This window comes from Apteryx rowi, unplaced genomic scaffold (genome assembly GCF_003343035.1).
Source record: "Apteryx rowi isolate R43461 unplaced genomic scaffold, aptRow1 scaffold_594, whole genome shotgun sequence".
In the NCBI taxonomy this organism is placed as follows: Eukaryota; Metazoa; Chordata; class Aves; order Apterygiformes; family Apterygidae; genus Apteryx; species Apteryx rowi.
Genome location: NW_020450865.1, coordinates 249,794 through 263,046, shown reverse-complemented (window position 1 = coordinate 263,046; position 13,253 = coordinate 249,794). Strand labels below are relative to the sequence as shown.

The window sequence follows — 13,253 nt, the reverse complement described above, 5'->3', positions numbered from 1 at the left end:
GGACCGGCGGCGGCGGCGGCGCAGCCCCCTTGCCGCGGCGCTGAGGCGGCTGCAAGCGTTGCCGCCGGGCTCGCCGCCGCTCCCCACCCGAAGCCTGCATGCGAGGCAGGCGTGCCGGTAAAGCACATCAGGACTTTGCCCGCGGTTGCCTTAGTAACTAATATGTATTTTCCCCGGCTTGCATATTCGTGTCCCTGATTGAATTACAGTTTTGCCCCCTATACACGGGAAAGTTAATCTAAACAGTAAGGGGGGTCCTTTCTTCTTCCCTCCGCTGACCTTTAAATGACATTTCCCATCGCTGGCAGGGCAGATTGCTCGCTCTCTCTTTTCACCTCCCTTCTGTTGGGAACGGAGTTTCTTCAGCTCCGAAAGATGCCTTCAGGTAGTAAAAACGCGCGAAGAGAAGCACTTGTCACCCCGCTTTCAGGGCCGGGCCACTGTGCCGAGCTAGGACGCTTCCCTCATTCACGACCCTGTGAAACTTTCCAAACTTCCGGGGCGGGGGGTGAGGGTGGGGGCGGGGGGTAGTACCAGGTGAAGGTGCGGGGAACAAGCGCCTTGGCTTGCAAAGCGGACGTACGTGCACAAAAAGGATCATGCAAACTTACATGCGTGAGTGTGCATGTTCGTATGTCAAGGCAAATAAATAGATATTTTTAATTCCTCTTGAAACTTCCTTTCGAGAGCCTTTACTGAAGCAAATTGACCTGGGCATTTGCAAAAGTAAAAATTTCTTCGAAGTGTTTCTGTTTCTTTTTTTATTTTTAACCGAGTTTGACATCGATTCCCTGATTAGCGTGTTTTATCCCTTATTTCTATGCCACCAGGCTAAAAGTCATTAGGATGACGGCTGCCTTGGCACCTTGGAGCGCTATGCTTTAAGACTTTGCTGTGATGGTATCTGGAGCAACTTGAGAGCTGGCAGGGGGAAGCAGATGCCTTTTGCTGCATGTCCTTAAACCATGTGCAGGCAAGAGGAGCCCGTGAAATTCGTAACGTGGATCTGGATGACCTGGTGCAACACAATGATTGGCGTGCTGCTGGTCTTCTTCCCCGCTCTCCTCCTGGAGATGGAGGTGCTCCCCAGAAGCGCGGGGCGCAAGGTGCTGCTCTCGGCAGCCTCCTCGCCGCGCTCGGTGGCTCGGATGGACGGGGATGTCATCATCGGCGCCCTCTTCTCTGTCCACCACCAGCCGCCGGCTGAGAAAGTGCCGGAGAGGAAGTGTGGGGAAATCAGAGAGCAATATGGCATCCAGAGAGTTGAAGCCATGTTTCACACTTTGGATAAAATTAACGCCGACCCTGTGCTGCTCCCTAACATCACCCTGGGCAGCGAGATCAGAGACTCCTGCTGGCACTCCTCCGTCGCCCTGGAGCAGAGCATTGAGTTCATCCGCGACTCCCTCATCTCCATCAGGGACGATAAGGACGGAAGCAGCCGGTGCGTGTCTGACTCGCAACCCCAACACCAGACCAGAGTGAAAAAGCCCATCGCGGGGGTCATCGGCCCCGGCTCCAGCTCGGTGGCCATCCAAGTGCAAAACCTGCTCCAGCTCTTCGACATCCCGCAGATCGCCTACTCCGCCACGAGCATCGACCTGAGCGACAAAACGCTCTACAAATACTTCCTCAGGGTGGTCCCCTCCGACACGCTGCAAGCCCGGGCCATGCTCGACATCGTCAAGCGCTACAACTGGACCTACGTCTCCGCCGTCCACACGGAAGGTAGGTAGGGAGCAGCGGCGCCGGGACTGCCGCGGTGTCCCGGGGGGCGGCTCGCCCCGGGCTCGGTCCCGGCGTCTCGGGGGGGCCGCGCACGAGCAGCAGGGAAAGCGCGGCGGGGTCGGGCGGCTCTGCCCCGGCCCCGCCTGGCCCCGGCCTCCCGCCTGCTTTAGGAAACTCGAGGGATTTCACCGCCTTGCAGAGAACACATGCGGAGCCAGACGTCTCCGCGGCTGTCCCGCCTGGCCCCGTCCCTGTCTTCATTCACACACAGAATGATTCATTTACTGCTAAGTAAAAAGTTAACAGATGTGAGTATCTCGAGCCGCAGTTAATAGCGCCGGCGTGAAGCCTGGAGATCGTCTGCGAGGCAGATTAGCAGGTCTTACTCACACACGCTGTCCTTAATAACACGGGAAGTTTGGCAGTTCTGCCTGAGTAAAAACGGAGTCAAAGCTGAACGGGGCACTCCCGGATCAGCTACTAGTTTCGTTGCTTGTGAACTCGTCTTCTGGAACTGTGAATGCAGACGAAAGAGCCCTGAAAATCTTGCTCCCGCCCATATGTAGAGGAATGTCCTGTGGAAAACAAAGGCCGGTGGCTATTCTGGCAGCAAGTCTAGTCAACAGTGTTTTCATTCAGCTTGAGCAATAGCAAAAAATATTGCTCCGTTCAGCTTGTTTATAATCAACAGGTTTTATTAATTTTAAATTTAAGAGAAAAATATTAGAAGCGAGGCTATTTTAAAAAGTAGATCTTGTTTACAACCAAGCTAGAAGGACCAACATAAATTACAGAAGTAATTACATTTGAGAGAAGGCAAACTCTTGTGATATATTGCTGTAACATTTCTGTAGTCCAGTTATGGTCCTGAAAATGGGATTTTTAAGTACAGAATTACAAACCTGATCACATTATTGCTGTATCTTTACAGTTACCCTCTTTATCTGACTAAATCTTTTTCGTGGATTTGATTTATGATTCCCTCTGGTTACTGAGCTGACTCTACTCCTTTTATTTTCAAAGAGATGGCTAAGTAAAAAGTGTTAAGAATATACATTGTTATGAATAATATAAAAGAATCTTCAGTAAGAGTTGCAAATGCAGCATTCAAAGGTGAACTGAATTAAACTGGACATTTAAAACATGAACGTGCTGCAATTTTGAAAGAAAAGATATAAGAGCAGGAAGCAATGACCTGACATTTGCAGTTCATTTTATGCCCTGTCACAGATGAAAAAACGAACTGCTGTAGAGAGTTAAACACGAGCTATTTAAGATTCTTTGCTGTTGACAGATGTGATTAGGTCTTGTGGCAAGCCAGGGTGGAAAATAAACATCAGAAGGGTAAATTATTTGTTGAGGTAAATCGCCGTATCTCCCTTCAATGCACTTCCGGGGAGCTATGCTAATTCACACTTGCTGAGGATCTGCCTTAAGGGATCTGCTCGCTCTCTCTCTCTCTGTATAGATGTAACTATCATTAACATTAGTGGGACTTATCTCTTTTGGATAAGACAATAGATTATGTGGTTTATTTGTTCATTTTTAAAAAGATCATTGTAAGTAGCAATTTCACTCATTGCTTGTGAGAAATTTTAATTAATTATCCATTTTTACAAATATGTTACTGACTGACAATAAATGCTGGTTGCAAGATATTTTTGTACCATTTGGAGTGATACTTCTGAAAATAATGGATCAGTTCTGCCCTGCAAGAAGACAGTCTCCTCATGTTGCAGATGATGCAGCTCCAGTTTCATATTTACTTTTTTTTTAATCTGTACCTATCAAAACTTTATTATATCTGTTAAGCTAAAAACTCTGCTGGAAATATGTAGTAAACTTCCATATTTGCTTTCCAAAAAGATAAGATAATGACTCCACCCCAAATGTTATTGTGTAGATTCCAAGGACTCTTATTTTTTTTCATTGTAAAGTGAAATTAGTGCTCATAAAAATTGGTATAAGTTGTTTATATTTCTGTTGTTTAAAATCTCATGCATTCTCTGTGAGGGATCTGCTTGCTGATGTATTAAAGGTGGGCTCATTCTAAGTAGACAACACAAAACCACTCTGAATAATAATCTGTGTGAACAGGAGCTGCTCCATCCATGCTATGTTTGCAAATACAGGGATAAAGCATGGTTAGAAACATGTCCCCATTCCTCCACCACACTTATTCATAGGCCTCTACACTGTCTTTGTGGTGGGCTGCAAAGTGTGCTGGGAGGAATCCTACAGTATCATGGGTTTGGAGAACCACTTCAAATGTGAAAAATGGGCATATTTTTAGAAAATGCACAGTTTTTCACTGGGATGAAGCTAACTGTTCCACCTTCTGAGTATTTCAGATCTTGTCTGATTGCCTTCTGGGAACAGAACCGCTGTTTGGTTTCTAGCCAGTCCCTGGTTCTCATGGGGATGGACAATCCTCAGCTCTTGTAGCCACCCAACCACAAGGGGATGCAATGAGACCATTAACTAACGTGACTACCTGTGTCAGATAGCAGAGTTCTTCAGGTAACACTGATCCGGATCCGGCAGGATCACAGAATCAAGCCAGAGGTGATGAGCTCTATCTCAGACAGTGCAACTCCTCCATTCCCCTTCATCTATAACTATTTCCTAGTTGGAATTATTTGAATCTGAAAAACAACACCAGTATGCAAGATTACACTTTTAATGAAACTCAGAAATAAATATCACACAATTCAGTGCCCATGTTTCTTAATATGAAGTCTAAACATGCAGTCAGAATAAAGATAGTAAAAGTCACCCCATCTGTAGCATGATGTCTTTTAATTAGTTCTGAGCATCCTTCTTTGCATTTAACATGTGAAAATTATTCTCCACATGTTAATGCCATTAGGGGGTGACAACATTCAGCTACATACAATCTTTGCACACACTGATACATGAAGTCACATGGCAGTATGCCATACCTGTTTTTTGCACTATTAGTTATTGAGATATAAAAACCTTGTACTTGGGTAGAAACTTCTATGTTAGTGAACAAATTTTTTTTTTCAAAGGCCCACATTGCTCATTTTAGATTAAAATTGGCATATAAAGCTATACATGCAAGAACAAACAAGCTACTATGGCAAGCTACTATATTTGATTAGTGTGTATCTCAGCTGAGCATAGTTGCACATCATGAAAGTGCATTTTTTAAGCAGTCATGAAATGTTGTGAGAAAACTGTCCCTGTGGAAATCTGTGTGACTGTATAGTAGCTGCAAGGCATTTTCAAGGCTACAATTTTTTTTAAGTACTCTTCAAAAATAATTCAGTGTTGGAGTTCTTGGCACGGGTATATCTTCTCAGCTCTTAGACCTAGAAGTCATTCTTATCCAGAAATGAGTGCAAGTGGATGTCTAGCTCTAAGCAGAGACATCCGATTGAAATCAAAGGCACTATAAGCACATGTATTAAACTGCGCACAATCCTATGTGTTTTCCTGAATTTAGGTTTTATTCACCCTTACTGAGCATGGTAAATAGTTCAGAGCATAATGTGCCACCCTTAGTAAGGGCTATTTTCCAAGTGAGATATTCTGGTCATCAGTGAGATAACTTCAGAATCAGGTATCAGTCAGAACCTATTTGGCAACCACTAGTTGTTTTGGTAAAACTGTTAAGAGATATGGGTCACTTCTTCCTTGTTCCCAGAACAGACCCTGGGCTGCACCTTGGTACAAGGCAAGAAATGCTGAGGGGACATGGCAGGTGCCAGCTCTGCGCTGCTCTGGTTGCGAAGGCACCTCGGTGACAGGGTTGATCTCCAGAAACTTAGAGCAGTTATATCAACTTCTAAAACCCACAAGAAGCCTACACACTCACTAGTAATCAGCGCTGAGTATCCACCAAATCCCTCACCTTCAGCTATTCCCTTATGCGAAAAGCAGCAGAGACGATGGTGTAAGAAGCCTTTTTACTACCCCATTTTCCAAGAAGACAACTTCTGGATAAGCAAATAGAAATGCTCAGCGCCTGTCCTAGTGAAAGAAACATGGCTTTTCATTTCAATCATTGCATATATGTTAGTCTTATAAAATGTATGCAAGATCCTTGTTTCTGTGTATGCAAAATCTGAATGTGCAGGAAAGATCCGTTTGGGTGCCTTTTGGTATTTTTAGACTATTCTTGCAATGCAGTATACAAAGACCCATTTATAAACAAAATTTCTATTCCGACAGATTAACGTACGGACTTTGTAGAAATATCTTTGGAAATGGGCCACTTAAGTTAACTGCACCCAATTCTAGTTGTTTGTAGATTAATTTTGCTCATAGCACTGAGATGTTTCTGGTCTTGATCAATTTTGTCAGATTTCTGTTACGAGATTGTTCCTTTTGCTTGAGTAAAAGGCTTAAAATGAACTATGATGAAACAGATGGTATAACTGTAAAGATTTTCAGATCAAAGTAGAAGGTGGGAGATTTAATTATCTTCACAAAGATTTTTGATAACCAGACTGCCACACATTCTCCATTGTAGTGACATACAGGAAACTCATAAACGTGGTTCTACTTGTTAGTAAAAGGATGGAAGGGATTGATCTTTGCACTTAATTGTGAATATCACAGGTAAACAAGTTCTTTTGGCAGAAGTCACCAAAGTAGCTCTGGATGTGCTAGTAAATAATATTTTTGTTTAAAGATAAGTGGGGCAATATGTCAAAATGCATCACTTATGTACTTTCCCAAGAAAGGTATAGGAACCATATTTCTATTCCTTGGTACAAAACATAAATGCACAAAAGCACTAAATACTTTATATAATTAAATATATATTAAAGGGGTTATTCTTGATATCTGAATATATGCACTGGCATAAGTTTTTTTCTCATGCAGAGCTTCAAAGCAATTGCACCAATTCAAAACACTGGAGAACTTAGTCCAATAGTTTTAAGTATCCACTAAATRGCTTGGAGGAATAACTTTCATACAAGAGGGCTGTGTTTAATTTATCACAAGGTGTTCCTACAGCTATCTTTAATAATGGTATATGATTAATTCCATGGTATCACTGAATGATTGATACTTTCTAATAAAATTGTAGTCAAATAATAGTGAACAGCAGTTCCATTTCAAATGTTTGAAATTTCAGAGCTCACAAACAATTCTATTAGTATTAACAGTTATGAACATTCTCTTAAAAGTTATGAAGTGTGAACTGTGTCTGAGTGTGTGTTCAAAAATGCATACTCCAGTCTATCTTTTTCTCTATTTAATCAGCTTCACTAACCATCACCAGAGGCTTTGCGATAGAGAAGAAGTAGATAAATAAGTCCTAAGGGGAACAGAAACTAACTTTAAAACCAGTGGGGACTAGAATCTTCTCTGCACTGGACAAATTAAATATATTTATTATGCTGGGAGAATCACTTATATTGATTGATGCTGGCAAAATTATTGTGGGTGAAAAACATCATAGAGGTTCAAGAGCAATTTCTTCTTGAAAATATATTGCTTTGCAGCACTACTAATAATCTAGCTGCACAACTGGCAGCTGCATGAGTTAAATCAACTCAAAAGACTCATTTAACTTCTGTGCCTGCCTTCTCAGCAATATTACTCGAGTTCATATGTATCAGTTGATACTATAGGTTCATTTGTGCCAGTTACTTCTATTTTTCTGCATTATCCCCTTGCTTTTAAATTTGTGTGTCCCATGGTCCTTGTAAACTGCTGCAGGATTCTTCTCTCAGTTAAAACTGTTGTAAAGAGATTAAATGACCTCGGCTTTCTGAACAAGCTGTGTGAAAATGATTCTACAATATTCCTTTGAACATATGGTTCATAATATGAAGTTGCTTATGCTTAGGTTTCTCAGACAGAAAACCAGAAACGATGTGACGTGTGATTAGGTAACTACAAATAGTGTCACCCGTTGAGAAAGGCTCCTCAGGGGCCTGTGGGGTCCATGAGTGGTACCTGCAGTAGAAGACCAGAAGCGTCCCACTGGCAGTTACCAATCCAGATCCAACCCAGGACAGTATAGATCAAAGTCATCACTAACTGGTGCTCACTGACCTGCGGGAAACAACCTGGTGGTTTCAGTATATTTTCCAGGTGGCAGGTGTTCACAGCAGAAACCACCATCGCAGATGGCACTAATTAACACCCTCGCTGGCAGCCTGAACAGCAAGGCCAGGGACTGACTGGACATGAACTATAATTGCTTTTCACCTAATGAAACGATCCCACTGTCTCTGTGCTATGGGGCATTGCAAGACCAGGTGGGGAAACATGCACAACAAATGAATTCCATACAGTGGATAACCAGCTTGGTTTTGCTGATAAAATTTTCAGACTGGCTCCTTTCCCAGACACTGATATTGTGGTCATTATTATTATGATTAACATAAAGATAAAAGACAGTTTCTAGAAAATGAGCCATTTTGTTTGCCTATCGATCCAGGACCAATGTGGCTGTTGACAGAGGTGACAGGAAAGTTGTGGTCTTTGAAGCAATTGTAGCCTTTCCTGCCTGGTGGGCCCTGGTTCTTGTCTAGTAGAAAGAGTTGTCCACGAGCAGCTACTCATGAACCCTAGAGCAGCATAAAGTCCACTGATGTTAACAGAGTTTAGGTGAACCTTAGTACTCTGCCAATGAAGAAATATTTACAAGATGATGGCCATTATGTAAAACCCTGTCCTGATTAGAATAACTCACACTGTTGATAAATGACATGCAAGAAGTATGTCTAAGAACCTAATATATTAAGGCAGTAATACTAGTTCTAGTAGTAGTAATTGTTTTATGGGGAAAAAAAAAAGTATTTGGCTGAAGATGCCCATAAAATATAAGGAAATATTAAAACTGCTGTGTAGTTTCTCCAGCCATAGGCATGCTGAATATCAGAAGATGAGTATAAAAGCAGGGTGTACACAGAGTGAACCTTCACAGCTTCAGTATGTAGAAACTTCCTATGTTCCAGGCTTTCTAGCCACTGATGGATCTTTCCTTTATGAATTTGTCTAAACCTTTTTTGGATCTATTTATACTTTATATTTTGTATCTATTTATACTTTAGTCTCCACTGTGTCATGTAACAACGAATTCTATAATTTAGTTATATGTTATGTGAACAAATGTTTGCTGTTGTGTGAACAAATGTTTGCTGTTATTTACTTAAATATATTCCTTGATGACTTCATTAGGTGCTCTGCTTTTGTTTGTGTTTTGAAAAATAGTGAATTAATGATGATCAGTGCTTCATATGGAAGCAGTACAAAACTTCTGATCATCTATCAATTTCTGATCATTCCTCTGTACTTCTAAATCCAATATAAAATATGGGGAAACAGAGCTATGTTCAGTATTCAAGGTGGAGGTACACCGTGGTTAAGCTGAGTGGTAAAGTAGCATTTTCCGTATTGCTCTCAGATCTTTTATAGTAAACTAGTAGTCTATTGCCTTTTTAGCTACCACYGTGTAATAAGGTATCAGAAAATGCTTCAAAATTACTGAAAATCCTTTTTCTTAAGTGGCAAAGACTACTTCAGATGCCATTATTCTTTTTTTTTTCTCACATGCATTACTCTTCATTTATTAACACAAAATTTGTCACCTAAACAGTGCTTCCTATCTGTTAGCCAATTATTAATCCATGGCAGGGTCTTCTGTCTTATCCAATATTAACTATATTTCTGTGAGTGCCATTAGTAAGGGACCTCATCAAAAGCTTTCTGAAATTCCAAGTACCCTATAGTGACTGCATCGTTCATATGATTATCTGCTCTACTAAAGAGCTCAAGTAAACTTACGAAGTATGCTTTTTCTCTGAAAAAGCTGTGCTGGTTCTTCCCTAATATGGCATGTTTATTTACTTGTCCATTAATACTGCTTTTTGTTATAGTTCCTGCCAGTTAGCCTCATGCAGAAATCATGTCTGTTGTTCATTGAACTACATTGTGTGCCTTTTAAAATAATAAATTATTAAAAAAAATAAAATTGACATGTGAAAATATAAATTTAATTGGCAGTAATGAACCACAAAAGGATTCTGCTTTGAAAATTAGCTGGTACTCGCAATTTGTTAAAGTCCAACTTATTAATTTGTTCTAAAATATGTTCTATTGACACTCTGAGTCAATTGCTCAGACTTATCCTATGTAAGAGATGACTTTTTTATAAGAAACATCCTAGCCCTATTCATAGAMAGCACAGATTCAAAGAATTAAACTTTTCTGTTATGGTTTTATCTTCCCTGAGTGCTCCTTTTATATAATTGGTTATCACTGAATTTCAGGCAAGTTTCCCATTTCTGGAATATTTGCAGAATGTTGGGTTATTAGATTCTATGCCTTTATGTCTCAAAATTGTTTCATCTTGTTTTACTGTGGTTTTATTTTTCATTTCCCAAAGTATACTCTGTTCTCTTTTGCTCATAAGAGCACGATTTCCATTCCTTCAAGCATTTGTGTTTTTTCTTCTGTTCTAATACCTTTAGGAAATTTACTTTTCTATTTAACCATGCTGGATTTTTTATTCCTTTTGGAGTTTTTTTTTTTTTAATAGCAACATACAAAAATACTCTCAGCCTCTCATGTCTAAGCAGTCTCGATGTAATTTGTTAGTATTTTATTGTTTTAGCCACTCCTTTTAATTTCCTTGAAACTAGCTTTTGAGTTTTTATGTAATTTATTTTGTTTTAAATTAAATATTACTGTTACTGATTTTTATTTCATATGCATCTTTTTCTCTGCAAAGATGAAAAAAGTATACTTATGATTACAGACTGTTTTGATAGTTACATCTTAATAAGCTTGTATACTGCTTGAGACTAAATCAAGAGTTGATTCTTCTTTTGTGGATTCAGTGAGCAGATGTGTCAACAAATACATGAAAAGGAAATCGGTACGCAGTATGTAAGATTTTCCTTCATTTTCCGTTATCTAAGCTATAGTCTAACAGTACTGCATATAGAGCCAGGGTGTGTTATTAGCTTCTTGTGACACGCAGGGTGCTTTTTAATGAAAAGTACTGTGTATCACAAGCTGTCCTCTCCTCTTGTGACATGCCACTACCTGGATGGCTGGCATCTATCAAAAAACATGGACAGATATTGTGTGACAGATATTTCATTTTACTGAAAAGTCATACTGTGTGTTACACAATACTGTTGTCCTTGGTTTGAGATTTTTTCATTTATATTCTCTCTTGAATGTTTTTAAACAAATTGCATAAAAGATATTCGTATTCTATTAACATCCAGCAATGATTTATGAGTCCCTTTGAAATCTCATAGAAATGTTGYGATGACAAGCATTTTACAGTTCTGGTAGAAAAAGCAGAGAAGATCATGTTTTATGCTGGTGCAGAGAGTAAATGCAGCTGCAAGGCTCTTGATCCAGTGCATGTTGAAAGTAGCTGGTGGTTCTCTGTTGAGTTCCATGGACCCTGCATGGGGCTCACCACGGCTCTCAGATATTGACCTTCTCAGCTATGGAGGTGACATTCCTCACAGGGTACTAAAAATCTACAGGGCTTGTGCATCCTGCAGTTAGAAGGATCTCATAGTTAATTGAAAGTAGCGTAAAATTGCATGAAGGCAGACAGTGTTGGATTTGCCTAGATATTTGAGGATATTCATACACATAATTTTTTCCTTCCAACTAGAAGAAGGCCGAATCTAGTTGACTTCCTTCCAAATGAATTCTCCAGTGAATATAACCCTTCTTTCTGTTTGCAAGTCATTTGTGAGCAAACTTTCATTTTCTAAAATGCAGTCACAATTTGCAGTTGTTTGAGCAGCAACTTACATTCTTATTCATCTGTGGATATGTATATTTGTACAAGCTAGTAATTCCCTAAACATTTATTCAAACAAAACTCATCCAGGCAAACAGCATTAAGAACCAGGCATGAATATTGCTGAAGTGACAGCCATTTGAAATCTGAATGAATGTTCATAAATACTTTCTTACAATGTCTGGCCAAGCTCCATTGAACATTGAATATCTCCTCCTATATAGAGTAGAATATATAAGATGAATTTGTAATTAATTATCAGCTACTGAGAAAACCTTTCATGCTTATTTATATAAGCCTTTTTTGCCTGCATGGTGCTGGTGGAGAGTCTTGAGCAGAAAGAAATTTGGCATGTAGAACATGGTAGCAGTTGTGTTAACTGCTGAGTATTGAAAGATGGTAATCCTCCTAATGAGTACCTATTTCCCTAACTGCAGGCTCCACATGTATGAATCTAGGAGCCTGAGAAGCAAATACATGAAACTAGATATTGGTGGTGCTGTCAAAGAATGCTATATTATCAGCATTGCTAAAACTGGTAGAATGAATTGTGAGATTGGAAACTTAAAATCCACAATTATTGAGCTGGATAGAATGGGTTAAAGCACTGTGCCATCAGCATTCTCTCAGCCCTTTTTTGTCAGGCCATAATTCCAAGAGATGAAAAACTTAGTTTTAGGATAAGATTAAAAGTTTCATCAGTTTAGGAAGCAAAGTGCCAAGCTGGTATAGTCACTCTGCTGGAACAAAAGTGTACAAAACTTTGAGAAGAGGGAGTTAGCCAGGCAGTGTTCTCGGCAGCCTGGGTATCATGTAGCCACAGCACACATTCTGTAGTTTCTTCAACTTCTTCTTCAGGCAGGCGTCATCTGTATGCCTTTTCATTAGTCCKTTTTTTGTTCCCTTCTCTCCCAAGACCATGGTCCTCAGGTGTCAATGCATTCCCTTGTAAATAGGACTCATCTAAGCCTTAGACTTTCTCTTTTAGGTGGATACCCACCTGATGCAAACCATTCTGTGTCCACTGTCGGGTTTGACAATGACTCCAACATCCAACAGTTCAGTCCATGCATACTAAATGACAGTGTGACACTGCCAGTCACCCAGGTCCAGATCCAGAATGCAGTCTCAGTATGTACCTGGGACCTGCCRCAATGAAGACCACATATTCACTGTCCAACGTGATTCCAGCTATACAGCAAATGCAGTGACCCTGTGCAAGTGCACAGGTCTGTAAACTGTTGTACATGCTTGTCCCTTGTACATGTATGTGTGCTCTCTTCTGGCTGTTTCTTTTTCTTGTGGAGCCTTGCACTTTTGCTTGGTTCGGCAGGCAAAGTCTCCATGAGCTTTTCAGAAGTAACAGTAGCCTGTGGGCCTGACTGTGGCAGGGGTGGAGAGAAGTAGGAAATAGGAAATAAAGGACTGGGACCCTGAACAGCAGGAGCTGCCATACATGCAGAAATAAGGCACATATACCACTTGCACAGGATATGGATTGTGCCTCTGAAAGGAGATGTCCTAAATATAGTATTCAGTCACCAAGGAGAAGCAACTCAACAGGAGCTCTGTTCAAACTGCTGCATCAAAAAAACAAAAAATACAAAAAGCTAATGTCATCCTTCAGAGAATAGGAATTTTGCCTCAATCTAAGGCATTAATTGAATTTATTTTGTTATTTTCTGTTATCAGTTCTGCTATCAACACTTTAAAAAGGAAGTTAAAATATTGAAAAGGGATGGGGATAAAACTCTAAAATTATTTG

The 13,253-nt window shown here is 40.4% G+C and overlaps 1 protein-coding gene across 3 annotated transcripts in view; it reads left to right on the top strand.

Annotated features, from left to right (window-relative positions):
* The first annotated feature begins 965 nt into the window (after nucleotides 1-965).
* GRM1 (glutamate metabotropic receptor 1) overlaps nucleotides 966-13,253 on the top strand; it is a 190,937-nt gene continuing 178,649 nt past the window's right edge. For 2 of the 3 annotated variants that reach the window (XM_026082803.1, XM_026082804.1), the window contains exon 1: nucleotides 1,029-1,728. In XM_026082803.1, coding sequence (XP_025938588.1) covers nucleotides 1,029-1,728 — 700 coding nt within the window. Of the gene's footprint in view, nucleotides 1,729-13,253 lie in introns of all 3 variants that reach the window. The other variant, XM_026082802.1, reaches the window with a different exon arrangement.